Source organism: Thunnus thynnus, chromosome 23, assembly GCF_963924715.1.
Source record: "Thunnus thynnus chromosome 23, fThuThy2.1, whole genome shotgun sequence".
Classification (NCBI taxonomy): Eukaryota; Metazoa; Chordata; class Actinopteri; order Scombriformes; family Scombridae; genus Thunnus; species Thunnus thynnus.
This window is the reverse complement of record NC_089539.1, coordinates 16,263,881-16,277,286: the sequence shown is the minus strand read 5'-3', so window position 1 is coordinate 16,277,286 and position 13,406 is coordinate 16,263,881. Positions and strand designations below refer to the sequence as shown.

At 38.4% G+C, this 13,406-nt stretch overlaps 1 protein-coding gene across 3 annotated transcripts in view; it reads right to left on the bottom strand.

The window, feature by feature from the left end:
- The window catches only part of cacna2d1a (calcium channel, voltage-dependent, alpha 2/delta subunit 1a), a 104,464-nt gene that overhangs the window by 26,216 nt on the left and 64,842 nt on the right, over positions 1-13,406 (bottom strand). For 2 of the 3 annotated variants that reach the window (XM_067582363.1, XM_067582364.1), the window contains exons 11-24: positions 10,978-11,136; positions 10,342-10,446; positions 10,181-10,259; positions 9,053-9,102; positions 8,798-8,887; positions 8,084-8,146; positions 7,226-7,309; positions 7,017-7,091; positions 6,274-6,345; positions 6,088-6,159; positions 5,919-5,980; positions 5,258-5,334; positions 1,034-1,094; positions 758-864 (exon numbers count right to left, since the gene is read on the bottom strand). In XM_067582363.1, the coding sequence (XP_067438464.1) occupies positions 758-864; positions 1,034-1,094; positions 5,258-5,334; positions 5,919-5,980; positions 6,088-6,159; positions 6,274-6,345; positions 7,017-7,091; positions 7,226-7,309; positions 8,084-8,146; positions 8,798-8,887; positions 9,053-9,102; positions 10,181-10,259; positions 10,342-10,446; positions 10,978-11,136 (1,156 nt within the window). Of the gene's footprint in view, positions 1-757; positions 865-1,032; positions 1,095-1,699; positions 3,323-5,257; positions 5,335-5,918; positions 5,981-6,087; positions 6,160-6,273; positions 6,346-7,016; positions 7,092-7,225; positions 7,310-8,083; positions 8,147-8,797; positions 8,888-9,052; positions 9,103-10,180; positions 10,260-10,341; positions 10,447-10,977; positions 11,137-13,406 lie in introns of those variants that run through there. The other variant, XR_010925826.1, reaches the window with a different exon arrangement.

Genomic DNA, 13,406 nt, shown 5'->3' with positions numbered 1-13,406 from the left:
ACAAACTATAATGAAGCTCTTTTATAAGTACTCAGGGAGCTTTTGTTTTATTTAGGTGGTCAACATTGTGAGTGATGCATATCAATGAGTGAATGCAAGAAATGGCAAGGATGTTAATGCATTGGTCAGATGTTTGGGAGAAGGTCCACTGGCCCCTGATTTGTGTTTTATTGCTCCGCTCGTGCTCTTGGCTTGACGTGTCCTGCTCTTTCTCACAAACACACAGTAATTGGATGAGGTCGAGCGGCTATAGGTGGGGTGTGGAAGGCATATTACTGGTGAATATTGTGTGTGTGCAAGCGTGTGTGTGTCACATCTAAGCCGATGTGCCTCACACATGTGCACTCAGGCGTGTGATGGTCAGACTTTTAGAGTTAGCATCAAATGGGTAACACGAACACAGGGGTTCCACATTACAAAGCTTTGCCTGGTCATGCACACCAAACCATCCAGCCAGACCTGTATTTCACTGGAAAGGGAGACCTCTGGGAATAGGTTTCGGTTGGCCCTCTTCCATTAAATGTTCAATGCACACCTAAATGCCAGATGGCTGAAATTCATTCACATATACACACTATAGCAAATACTATAAAGCTTAGCAGCTCTTTGAGATGTAAATAGGAGTCTGTAGGAAGAACATGGTCCAAGTGTGCTACAGAGCACAATAAGATTCAGTATAAAAGCTTTGATTTTCATGACGAAAATGTCACCATTATGGGAAAATGTAAGGTGAACAGCTTCATCTTTTAATACTTACACATTGGGTTGTTTGGAGTCTTCGTATCAATGTAATTGTTGAACTCCATGAGGAACTCGGTGTTGTTTTCATTCTTGCTAGGTGGCTTTAAGTCCTTACAGTACGCCCTGTGGAAAAGAAAACAACTTTATCATGAAATGATTAAAACCATGAAAGAGAACATTTAGTGATTAACAAGGTTGAAACTTGAGCCTCTACACTGAGTCACAGTTGTCATGCTAGAAGAAGAAAAAAAGTTATTAAACTGTAATTAAAATAAACTGCATGTAATCCTACCTTGGCGCAATGAATGTGTAGCCATATTCATCAAACTTGTCTGCCAGCAGGCTTTCAGAAACTGGTGAAAGGTATGAAATATTATGAGTTTCCCTCCCATACAGCTTAATATTAAGCTGAAATAATCATTGTGCGCAGATAAAATGGTGCTCCACTGGGCAGAGTGTAACACCTGTTGAATATTTAACACTGCACCAATAAAAGTGAACTCCTTCAGGGACCAAAGACTGAAATGAGATTTCATCTCCTGACAGACTGGGCAGAAAAACATTAGCGGCACAGATCCAAACTTTCAACATTACTCATCCCTCCTCCTCATAAAAACTTTCACTCATGTGTTAAGATATTTAGTTAAAATTCAACTTAAATGTCAAGGTAGCTTTTGTAAGACAAGGTGTTGGTACTCATAAAGGGGAAAATACAAATATTACAAAACAAAAGCTCCATTTACCACATAAGTCATAGAACTGGATTAACTGATTAACTTTTACACTGCACAGAAATGTAAAGCTGTAAAGACTACAGGCTTGCACAAACAGCTAAAAATCAGATTTAGATGAGAAGGACCAAAACTTTACAATAGACTTTGCCAAGCATGCTGGGTAAAAGACCGACAAGGCTTAAGAACAAGAGGAGAGAGATGAAAGTAAAGAAAAAAATACTTGCCATCTTTCCCTGGAGTGGAAAAAAATCCCAGCAGAGAGAGAGTGAGCGAACGACAGAATCATCCCCAGGGAGGTAAAGACGAGAGGGAAAAGAAAGGGGAAAAAAAGACAGGGTAAAACCACAGGGGCCAAAGGTGACACAATATTTTATTCACAGAGCGAGTCCTGAATAGAAATATTGCATTCCAAACAAAAGATTTTAGGCCTTTGGATGTAAATGGAGACAGTGCTGATGGAGAACACAAAGAGAGGCTTAAAATGTGGTCAGGATTTTTTTTACGTTATGATTTAGAAGTGTTTTTAACATTACTATTAGCATTCTTTTGGAGATACAGTAAATCTAACTACACTTCAGTGATGTATTTGCAGGATGAACTGAGGGACATTAACCGCAGCTCAGTTGTGCATAACCTTAACGTTCCTTTGACATTATCCAAAGCACATCGTGTCGACAGTTGATTATACCGTACAGCAAAATTTCTCATGACGACATTGGCTACTCCTTGTCCTCTTTGGTAGCCATGATTAGGAAATAATTGCACCCATGTGCTTTTCCTTTGATATTCGGTCACCACTTACTAATCCAACAAAGTATCTAGTAATGATGGATAGCAGGGAGATTTGGGGAGTGACGAGTGAATATATTTCCACACTGATGATGGCATTTCTGCAAAGTTTGTGAATATTTTGTGAACAACTGGATCAGTTAAATGTCTACAACATGCAGCTACAATTCATCCAAAATGTGGATGGATTTCAACATGAATCAATCTCACACATAGAAACATGCAAGACAAGAAACCTGCATTAACTTAACAAATGCATCAAAGATAAATGTGGGAACTGAGACATGATATGTTTTCAAGTTCACTTGAGTTTTTTAAACTGACATTTATATTCGCCCTCTGAAAAGTATAAAACAGACACAAGTTGGGCTTCAGTTTCAGTTAAACCACAGGGCTTAAAAATGTTCTGTGGAGATTTTCGATTCAATGACCACAAATGAGACAAAACTGATGACAAAGCACACAGAAGGACAAACAGAAGAGATGAAGGTTAGTGTGTAAAGAGCGATCCTGTCTTTCATTAGGAGTTACTTAACAGGGTTGTAAAACTCAAAGTGAGTCAAAAAAGAGAAAACAAAGAAAAGCACCAACTCATGTTTTGGGTGCAGACTCACAGCTTTCTCCTTTATGGCTTCACCTTTAAATAATGCAAACATCCTGTCCTCTGTTCTTCCTGCTACATTGGGTTAGTGCCAAAACCACATCTGAGGGCCATTTGAACAGGTGGGGGTTAAATACATACATGCGGACACAGACATACACACACCGTCTGTGACGCGCTGTGTGGGCGCTCATTGCATGCGAAGCACTGCTTCTGAGAGCAGACGCCAGCTTGATTCAGAGTAACAGAATTGTCATAATTAATCAGAACCCACTAAATGAAGAAAAACAGATGATGAAAAAACAAAATGCTTCTGTGTCCGTGAGTCTGCAGTGCCACATATGATGAACCAAGTTAGTGGTGGAATTAACATCCAATATTTGCTGGTGGTGTTAGAGTGAGAGGATGACAGGGGTTATGAGGTCAAGCACAGGAGGAGAACACTTGCCCAAAAACGCTGCAGGAATGGTCAGGAAGTTTAGAAGGGCAGGAGAATGGGAGGAGGGAGGAGGGTAGAAAAGATGAGAGGAGGAAAGAGGGAATTGGAAAAGAGAACAGGAAGGGGAAAGAAGCCAACAGGGTTACACAATATTTTATTCAAACTGACATTGAATAAGAATATTGTATACAAAAGTACAAAACATTTAAAGTTAAGTAACCCACAGGGAATACATGGGGAGATTTAGATCAGGATATACTGTATGTGTATGCAAAATCTGTTTATACAGTCACATTACGGGACCTTACCTCTCATTCGGGGACAAAAAATGCTCTCCATATGAGGGTTTAAGATACGGATTTGGGTTAAGCTTTAGGGTTGGGACTAGACATTGTAGCAGTGTAGTTTGTTAATTATAGTTATGGTTAGGCCAAAGAAAGCTCCAGGGAATGAGTGTAAGTCAATGCAATGTCCTCTTAAGTTACAAAAACAACTATAGTAGCTTTGCTTGTTTGGACCGATTAATTACATATAATAATATACAATTTACATTACAGCTCCTTCTTTTTTTACTTAACTTTTCAACACTGTGCATAAATTATTATTATTAATACATTATTACGTAAATAAACTTACAGAGACTTGAAACTTGGTTGAGGTACATACATTTTTGTCACTTTTATTAAGTCTCAAAGTTAATTGCAAAACTCTCGTTGTTGGTGTAACTAAGGATGCCCTGTCATTAAAACTTTGGGAGCCAGTTAAAAAACTGATTTTGTTTGACAAAAACAAAACACAAAACTTATAAATCAATGTGATTTAAAAAAAAAAAATCAAAGCTTATGCTGTGTTTATCCTCTCGTCTCATTTTCTTTTTCCACAACATTCCCCACGCAGTGCCTTTCAGCTGCCAACACCTTAATGTAAGACATTGGAACAACCTTAAAAGCACCACCGAGGATATTTTAAAAATAGTGCCTGCTCACAACTGCACTTAAAGGTGATGAAATGTTCAGTGTGATGGATTACCACTGTCAAGCCTGCTTCAAGTCTCTGCCGGTTGATTTTAACAACAGTCTAAAATTAAGGGTGCCTAATAAGTTGGAAATCAGTCTTAAAATACCCAATATGCTTTTGAAAAGGGTTGGCGAGAATGAAAAGGACTTTTAGAACAACCAATTTAATGAGCTAAAACCTGCAACACTTAACTGTGAATTTACAAAATCTACAAACGTCCTGTTTGGCTAATGAGTGCAGCCAGGCGGACCAGCGGACAGACAGAGGGACAGACTCTAACCATGGACGGCTCCATCTTAACTGCAATGAACACACACATACTATAAAACTGTCCTTTGAGTAACACTATGAGTCAGTGACATCTTTTACTAGTGGGAACAGACAGGGCTCAAAAGAGACATAAGATGACAACACCACACATATGGAACTTCTGATCCACTATATAGCATTCAATAGGCTCAAGCATGTACACACACACACACACAGCCACACATATAGCCACTTGTACACATGCACACACACATAGAGTTTCTTAGCTGTAAATGAACTGATGAGTACTGTATGTGTGAAAGGGGACACTGGAGCCACTCGTCCCGCTGTCTGGCGACAAAAACTTTGAACAGCACCACAACTGAGAGTGCATGTTGCCATAGCAACACAAGAGACATGCAGGGGTGGGGTAGATGTATATGATTGTGTGTGTGTGTGTGTGTACAGTAAGTGTGGGGTACTAGAAGTGATGGATAGGAACCATGAACTAAGGCACGAGCGTTTCCTAGCCTTACATGGAGAGCAATAATGTCACTGGCGAATATTAGCAGTCATTTCCCACCATGCACCGTCTGTCTACTGTCTGTATTGACGGAAGGTAAATGTTACTGAGTGGAAAAAGTAAGAATGGCAAAGGAGATTGAACTAATTTATGATGGCACTTACATTTTGCCTGGGTGATTGTGTCGCCAATTGTGGCCCGGATGTAATGCATACTGTAGTCAGGAAGGACCAGGGCCAGGCTAAATGTGGACACACACACACAAAAATCTTATATAAACAAGTTTCACTACAGGTCCCTCTTTTGCAATAATTTTGTGATTTTTTTTTTTTTTTTAATTCTCAAGATTTTTTATATTGCTGCTGCTGTCTTGCTGACCCAAGAAAGCATTAATTTTTAAAGACACAAAATCAACCAATCCACAGCAACTCGGTATTTTTTTTCTTAAATGTCTCGGGTTTGCTTTGAGAAAAATCATTATAGCATCATAACACCACTGCAAATCTTTCAATAACTCCTGCTAAGCATTTCCAGCAGGACTTATTTACTTAAACACTGGCCCCTCTTGGCTTCAACTATACTGTAGATCATTTTAAATTGTGCCTGGACTTTGTCCTGAACTTTAGACCACAAGCCAGCTCTAGTCTCGAGGAGAGCGAAGTGTTTTTATGCAATTATGATTTTGCAATTTGCTAAATATGCCTGTGCAAAGCATCTGGAATTTCTAGACTGAGGAAATAACACATGTAATGGATTTATCCCTTAATGAGATATATTATATATATATATATATATATATATATATATATAAAATAAGATATTTACCTGTAATCTGACCCCTTTACTGGTGCATAGGTGTAGGTCCTCTGACCTTGGTCCATGTAGCGCTTTGAGGACAACAGTTTGGTCAGTACAGTAGTTGTAATAGTAAAGTACAGTATGTTCAATTTTCTAAGCAGATGATTGTCATCAACTCCATACAACACAAAATTACCTCATCTTGGGATTTTACTAATGTAGGTATTATGTAATTCCCTTTTTCACCATCAATCATTTTTTTTCTCATCTGTAATCAAACAGAAAAAAAAACAATTGAACTATATTCATAAATGATAATTCTATTGTGATTCTGATATGACATCATGGAATGATAGAAGTTGGAGTAATCTGTTTTCCAAACCTCCACTTTCATCTCATTCTCCATCTCTGCGTCAAGGAAGTCCAGCGTTACAGGTTCCTGAAACTTGGCAGTCTATATAGAAAAGCGAGCAATTAGCTATTATTACTTACAATAATTTACAATCTGAGTGAGAGAAATTGGGCAGTAAACATCTGATATTGATCTTGTTTTCCAAAACAGGTTCAGATCTTTAGGTTCTTAGATTTTTTTGTGTGGCCTGAACAGAGAACTAATGTACTAATTTCTCTGTTAACTCTGACTTTTGAATGTTATCATCTGTGTAATCATCTGTGACCAATCTGTGCATGCGTATTTACAAGAAGAGCACATATTTCCAAGGTCAATGAGAAACATATTGCCATGTTTCAACAAACATCATCCTAGAACCATATGATCAAGATATTTGTATAAAAGGAACTGAAATGTCAGCCAAATGATACAAACAGTGAAATAAACTGTGGTGTCTCCGGCAGAGATGCTATGCTAAGTCAGACAGCAAACCAAACAGCAATTTAATGCTATGAACATCTATGATTTGGTGGGTTACTAAAGTTCCACTTGTTGACAGCAGTAGGAGTTTTCCATGTTCCGCAAAACTGTGTTGACAATCAGGGACGTCATCGTCCTGGCAAATTACAGTTTGAGTAATATGAGTTAGCAGCTAATGGAAAAATTATATTACCAAACGACAGCACTGTCCCTGGAAAAAGACAACATAGCTTTAGTTGAGTTTTTTGGCCTACCAGTGGCTGGAGATTAGGGTGGAGCAGCACATATCCATTGGGGTCAATGGCAAAATAGTAGCCATTTGGTCCAAACTACAGGAGAGAGGAAATAGAGAGGGAGATACCTGTGAGAGGAAGAACTGAAGGTACTAAACGTGGTTCAACAGGCTGGTGGTTCTGTATGTGTATAGTGTTTATTTATGTGTTGTATAAGTGTGTGCTCTTACAGTAAACCGCGGCGTGAGTCTCTTGATATCTTCCAGGGAGACATCAATAGCCATCACGCCCAAGATGAGCTGGTTTTGAGATTTCTGATAGAAAAACCATAGAGAAGAACATAAGTGAGGACTAGAGAGAGTCACTCTAAGACCCACTTGTGAGTCTTGTTGCTCTTTCTGGATGAGTCAAGTCCCTCTGTGCATTCTGAAAGATTTCAAGGAAATGGAGTGCAATTGAAATCTGGACAGTCTCATTCCCAAAAGCTTTAACATGCTGGCCATGACTCACTGACAAGGCATTTCCAGCCTTGTTTTTTAAGTCATAGCGGAGGAAACCCTGAGTCCTTCGAGGTAGACATGTAAACTCATCTTGAACCACTTAGCTACCGGATCATTTGTCTCTCTGATGTGCAGGTTTGATCTCTTTTTGATTTCTGCTTTCTGACATCCTAGATTCTCTTCCTGTGAAAGCACGCGGGAGAGCTTTGAGGGACCTCAGCGTCAACAGCGGATATAAGGAAGAGCCACAAGAAAGCGGAGGATGAAAGTAAAGGATGATTCGATAATTTAGAGTATTCATATTGTATGTTTATTTATTTTTTTGGTCTGGTAAACATTATGGCGTGGCACGAAACCGCAGACATAAAACTTCCCATGGGGTCAAAGTGTCAGACATACAGTAAATTTAGTCAGTGGAGTAAAAACAAGATGGAAGTGAAAGAAGCATACACAGAATGAAGTGAAGAAAATGTACAAAATGTACAATATCAAAAAGGGAGGCTCACAAAAAAGTATTAATAGAACAAATTAGCAAATGAGAATCTAAATGAAATATTAAATAAGTAAAAAAAGCAGACTTCCACCTACCTTTAAGCCAGTGTTGGTCTTGTTGAAGACAGGCAGAGTTCCAGTGATCACCAGTCCAAGCTCCTGAAAGATCAAACATACAACATATTGAATAAATATTAAGTATGCAAGCAATCCAAGCAAGCAGACCAACATAATTGTGCATGACGTAAATGTACATAGATGTCTGATGGATGTCACTGGGTAATTATAACTTAAAATATTTCCTATGACAAAAGACAGAGAAATTTCTGGTGCTCATGAGGTCACAGAAGTTGACAGCATCTTATCAGTGAACTGATGATCCAAACGACTTGGCTCAGTTTACCAGACTGCTTCCTTATCTACACTGTCGCCTCAAAGTGAATCTTAACAGAAGTTTAAGCACCACAAAAATGCATTCATGCAGCGTTGGTAAAATAAAGATCATCTATCAGTTCACAAACATGACTGGAATGAAGTTGAAACTGAGTTTAGCAAGATGACAAACAGTAAATGTTTAGAATTTTTACGCAATACTTATCTGAAATCAAACATATCTGCAATAGTTAATCTGACAGCAAAAACAACAAGTTCTAAACAAATTCATTTCTTGCATAGCTCCTCTACTGTGTACAAATGCTATCATTATCACTGTCCTGTCCCACATTTGTCTTTAACTGTATTCTGCCTTTACATGGGCTCTTGCACAATCATGTAACGTGTGTATGCTTTAATGCATGTTACTGTACAAACCAGTGCGTCCAGATAGACGTTGGTCCACTGAACCTGCTTGGCCTTTTTGTCAGCTTTAACCATGGGCCTGCCCAAAACATCCAAGTACTCCTGAAAAAAGGATGGGAGAAGGGGACATGCACATCAGCCGTTCAACCACAAGGTGGCACAATACACAACTGGTAAAGTGAGCTGAAGAGAAAGCACAAATGAGATGCAGTTGCAGCCATACATGGATTAGTAAATGTATTCTTGGATTTGTCCGAGTGTGTTTACCTGAGTGTTTAGCCTGATGGCACCAATAGATGGGATCTCATAGTAGTATCCTTAAACAGAGATATTAGTTTCTTTTAAGATATACTGCATAAACAAAAACTCAATTCAAATTAGATAATCCTGCCAATTTACAGTCAAGCAGCTCAATAGACAAGATAAGTGGAGTTCATTACATGCATTTAGAACGATGCCATAGCCATCGAATGATCCTAATGTAGTCTGAGAGCTGCCAAAAATACTGCTCTGGTATTAACAAAGTGGCTTTATAAAATGAGTATTGTACTCAAATCCATGTCTTACTTCAGGCTGCACACAACAAACTTTGGTTTGTTTTCTGGTCATATAAAATACAGGTGTATTCATATTTTTTAAATGTCTATCAACAGTTGAAAAGATAAGCCTGTTTCCCTGAATTTTTAACAAAACACTGCCAGTTTATATACAGTACTGTGCAAGAGTTTTAGGCCCTTTAGATGTTTAGATTCTTATTCATAATGCAATAGCATCAGAAAGGCATCTGATCGGTCCTAAATTCATTCTGCAGCATGACAGTGATCCCAAACATACAGCCAGAGTCATAAAAAATTATCCTGCAATTGTCCTGCAACAGATGGTACGGCCCCCACAGAGCCCTGATCTCAACATCATGGAGTCAGTCTGGGATTACATGAAGAGACAAGACAGAAGCAACTGAGACGCCTAAATCCACAGAAGGACTGCAGCAACTTCTCCAAGATGCTTTGGAACAACCAACCTGCCAAGTATCTTGAAAAACTGTGAGAAAGTGTACCGAGGAGAACTGGCGCTGTTTTAAAGGCAAAGTGTGCTCATATCAAATACTGATTTGATTTAGCTTTTTTTTTCTAATTGCTCAACTTTGTATGAAGTTAACTGAAAAATAAAGACTATTCATGGCATTACTTGTAAAAGCATCCTCACATTACTTTTAGAGCCTAAACCTTTGCACAGTACTGTACAGTACATTACATTAACTTATATTAACAAATATTATTAACTTAATATCCAGCTGTCATCTGGTGTTGGATCACAGCTTGGGCTTTCAAAATTTTTTCCGACTTCACTCTACATCCTACAGAGGAATAATGTGTCACAAGGGTAACCGTGTACCTTTATTAGCACAGGCCATCCACTGTATTGGTCCTTTGTCATAGTTGTGTTGACCAACAGAAAATGTAAAGATGCGCACCTGTGAGAAGAAAAAGTATGTAAAACTGAATATGACAGAGACGGTATTCTGCTCTCTAAACATCATGTGTCTCCAAGCTTACCGCTTGTTTGGGGTTGTATTGTTTAAAGATCTCCTCTGCCCTCTCCTCTCCTCCATCAGTAAAGAGCATGATAATCTTGTTACAGTTGGCCCTTGACACGTTCATCTAGGGAATACAGAAGCAAATATGTTTTTTTTACTGTAACCCAATTTAACCAAGAAAAAGTAACTAAAAACATGTCCTTGTTGTAAAGGGACCAGGCTGAAGAATTTAAAGCTGATGTTGCCTCTCAAACACAGCAAATTTAGAGATGTGTGCTGCAATGTTTCAGAGCAACCAGAAGAGGTCGACACATACTCACGCTTCATTAGAGCCCACTGAGATTGAGTTGTCAGTGTGTCCTATGCTCCATCATAATTTTAGTGATTGAATGGAAATTATAAATTAAATGAACATAAATTATATCCAACTGTTAAGTAGATTTCACAGGGTTTCATCAAGCCTCTGGGTAGGCCTGCATATTTCAACGGACACTGTGGGACGAGATAATTAAAATACAACATACTGACAGCGGCGTCCTCAGCGTTGTCGTTCCTACCCCCATCCACCAAACGCACACACTCCCACGCCCTTATGTTTGGCAAACACAGATGCCACACAAATATTCCATCATGCACACCCGCGCTGACACTTTACCTGTGCGAGCTGCTTGAAGGCCAGCTCAAAGCCGCCTCTGTAGTTGGTAATGCCCTTAGCGGTGATGTTCTGCACAGCATCTTTCAGAATCCTCTTGTTCCTCACGTTGGCCTGCACCAGGTTCTCAAAGCATGCTGCGTGCATGGCCTTCTCATTAAACTGGAGGGAAGAGGGAAGGAGGGATGATGGGAAGTGGAGGGAAGGCACTTGCACATATTTTCTCTTAAATATGTGGCCTGTTTTCCCTTCGTTGCAGTATCATGCAGTGTCCCTTGAACATATAGGAATGACTTAAAATAAAGTATTTTAAGAGAGAGATTAAATTGATTTCATTTTAAAATAAAATAAGTATTGACAAATGCTATAAAGTTATCTGAAATAGATCTGCTTTTCATAACACATTAACATCTTGGCCTTGCTGTTGTAAAAATTTGTCATGCGTGAAATGAAATCAGTCTTAATCAAATCTGCACAGACCGAAGGGAGCTATAGGAGCAGAAGGAAGGATTGGCAGGAGAGCAGGTAGGGATGTGATAACAGTGGCATAAGGAGGTAAAAAAAAACGAACAACAACAACAACAAAAAAACAACAAAGAGCTTGATTATGGAGGGATTATGCCGTAGAGACAGACATAACTGTAACTGGTTAAATTACATTAAGACAGCTCTGTATGTGAAGAATGTTCAGATTAATATTAGTGAATAGTTAATGTGGAGGAACAGATGGAACCCAATCAATTCATGCGCACACACACACACACACACACTTATAAACATACACTCACACACACACACACACACACACACACACACACACCATCTATAGAGGACTGGGACATGGCTCATTAATACCTAACATCTGTTTTGGCCTTGACTGCACCCTTCCAATCATGATCATGTTCAAAACACACACTTTCAAACATACACACACACACACACACATACACACATACACACATACACACATACACACATACACACATACACACATACACACACACACACACACACACACACACACACACACACACACACACACATTCACAAGAGGTCGCTGTTTATGAGCCAACTACACATGTACTTTCTTCTTGGGGTGACCCTTATTTATCAACACTAAATGGAATTTTCAAGCTGAAAAACTAGACTTAACTCTGCTCACATACAGTAAGGTGTCAAATACTGGTGACAAATAAAATAAAATAATGGAAATGGCACTTGAAACAGACTTAAACTTTGTAGTCTTGTAATAGCGATGACAAGGGCAGCTACAAAGGCATGTCATATTCAGCTGACTGCCAACATTGCCAGCTTTAAAAAGATAATCAGCACTTTACAGTGAGTTGTCAAAGCAAACGTGAGTGTCAGAGAGGCTATGAAGGCTAAATTCTATGTGTATCATTTACAAAATAACAGGTTAATTACTTACTAATGCAAGAGGAAAAGTTTCAGAGATGATTGCAACATGATACGGCAGCATATTGCTTCAACCATGACAAAAAACATTTGCTCAGTTTCATGTTATAATGAGAAATGTTTCTCATTTAAACATAATCCTTTTCATGTTTTAACAAGATAGCTTCATGTTATAATGACATACTTTTCTCATTACTAGATCCTAGATTAATCAGTTTTTACTTTTTCTAGCTGATGTAGACGACACTATTGTCTCAATAGACACTGACTGGACCTTATTCTTGTTTTAACAACATTATGAAGTTTCTTGTCATAACAACTTACCAAGTTAAGTTTGTTTTAATGAGATTATGTTCACTTTTTGGAATAACAAGAAAGTTTTGCAATATAGCAAGATAAAGCGGTAGGTTGTTATTACAAGAAAAGTTTCTTGTGAAATAGGAATAATTTGAATCTAGTAATGACAAAAAAGTATGTCATCATAACATGAAACTTTTTTGTTACAATGTGAAAAGGATCTATTAATAACATGAAATGGATGGTTTTAAGATGAGAAAAGGGTCTCATTATAACAGGAAACTGGGCAAATTTTTTAATTGTCATGGTGGCAGCAATACACTGCCAGACCGGAACAGATTGATGAATAGCAAAAAGCAAAAAAAAAAAAAATTAATAGGTTATAAAAAGGACAAATTTTGATATAATTTGCTTTTGATAAGCTATTTTCTCTCCATCCATATGGGTTTATGTATTTAGAATGCCAAAGGATGGCTGCAGCTCGTTATGTCCGTTTCCAACCATTCAACACGTTGGCGAAGTTTCTGGGCAAATACTGCCAAGACGTTCATCCTCCAAACAGACACACACCTACACACACTAATATAAACCACAGTGTGTTAGAACTTCGTCTAACTCACAATACACACCTTTTTAATCTCAGGCATAGTAATAAAAGCGCAGTATAACAGCGTACTGTATATGGGCATGTACTTGATTTGTGTTTGTGTATTTAAAAA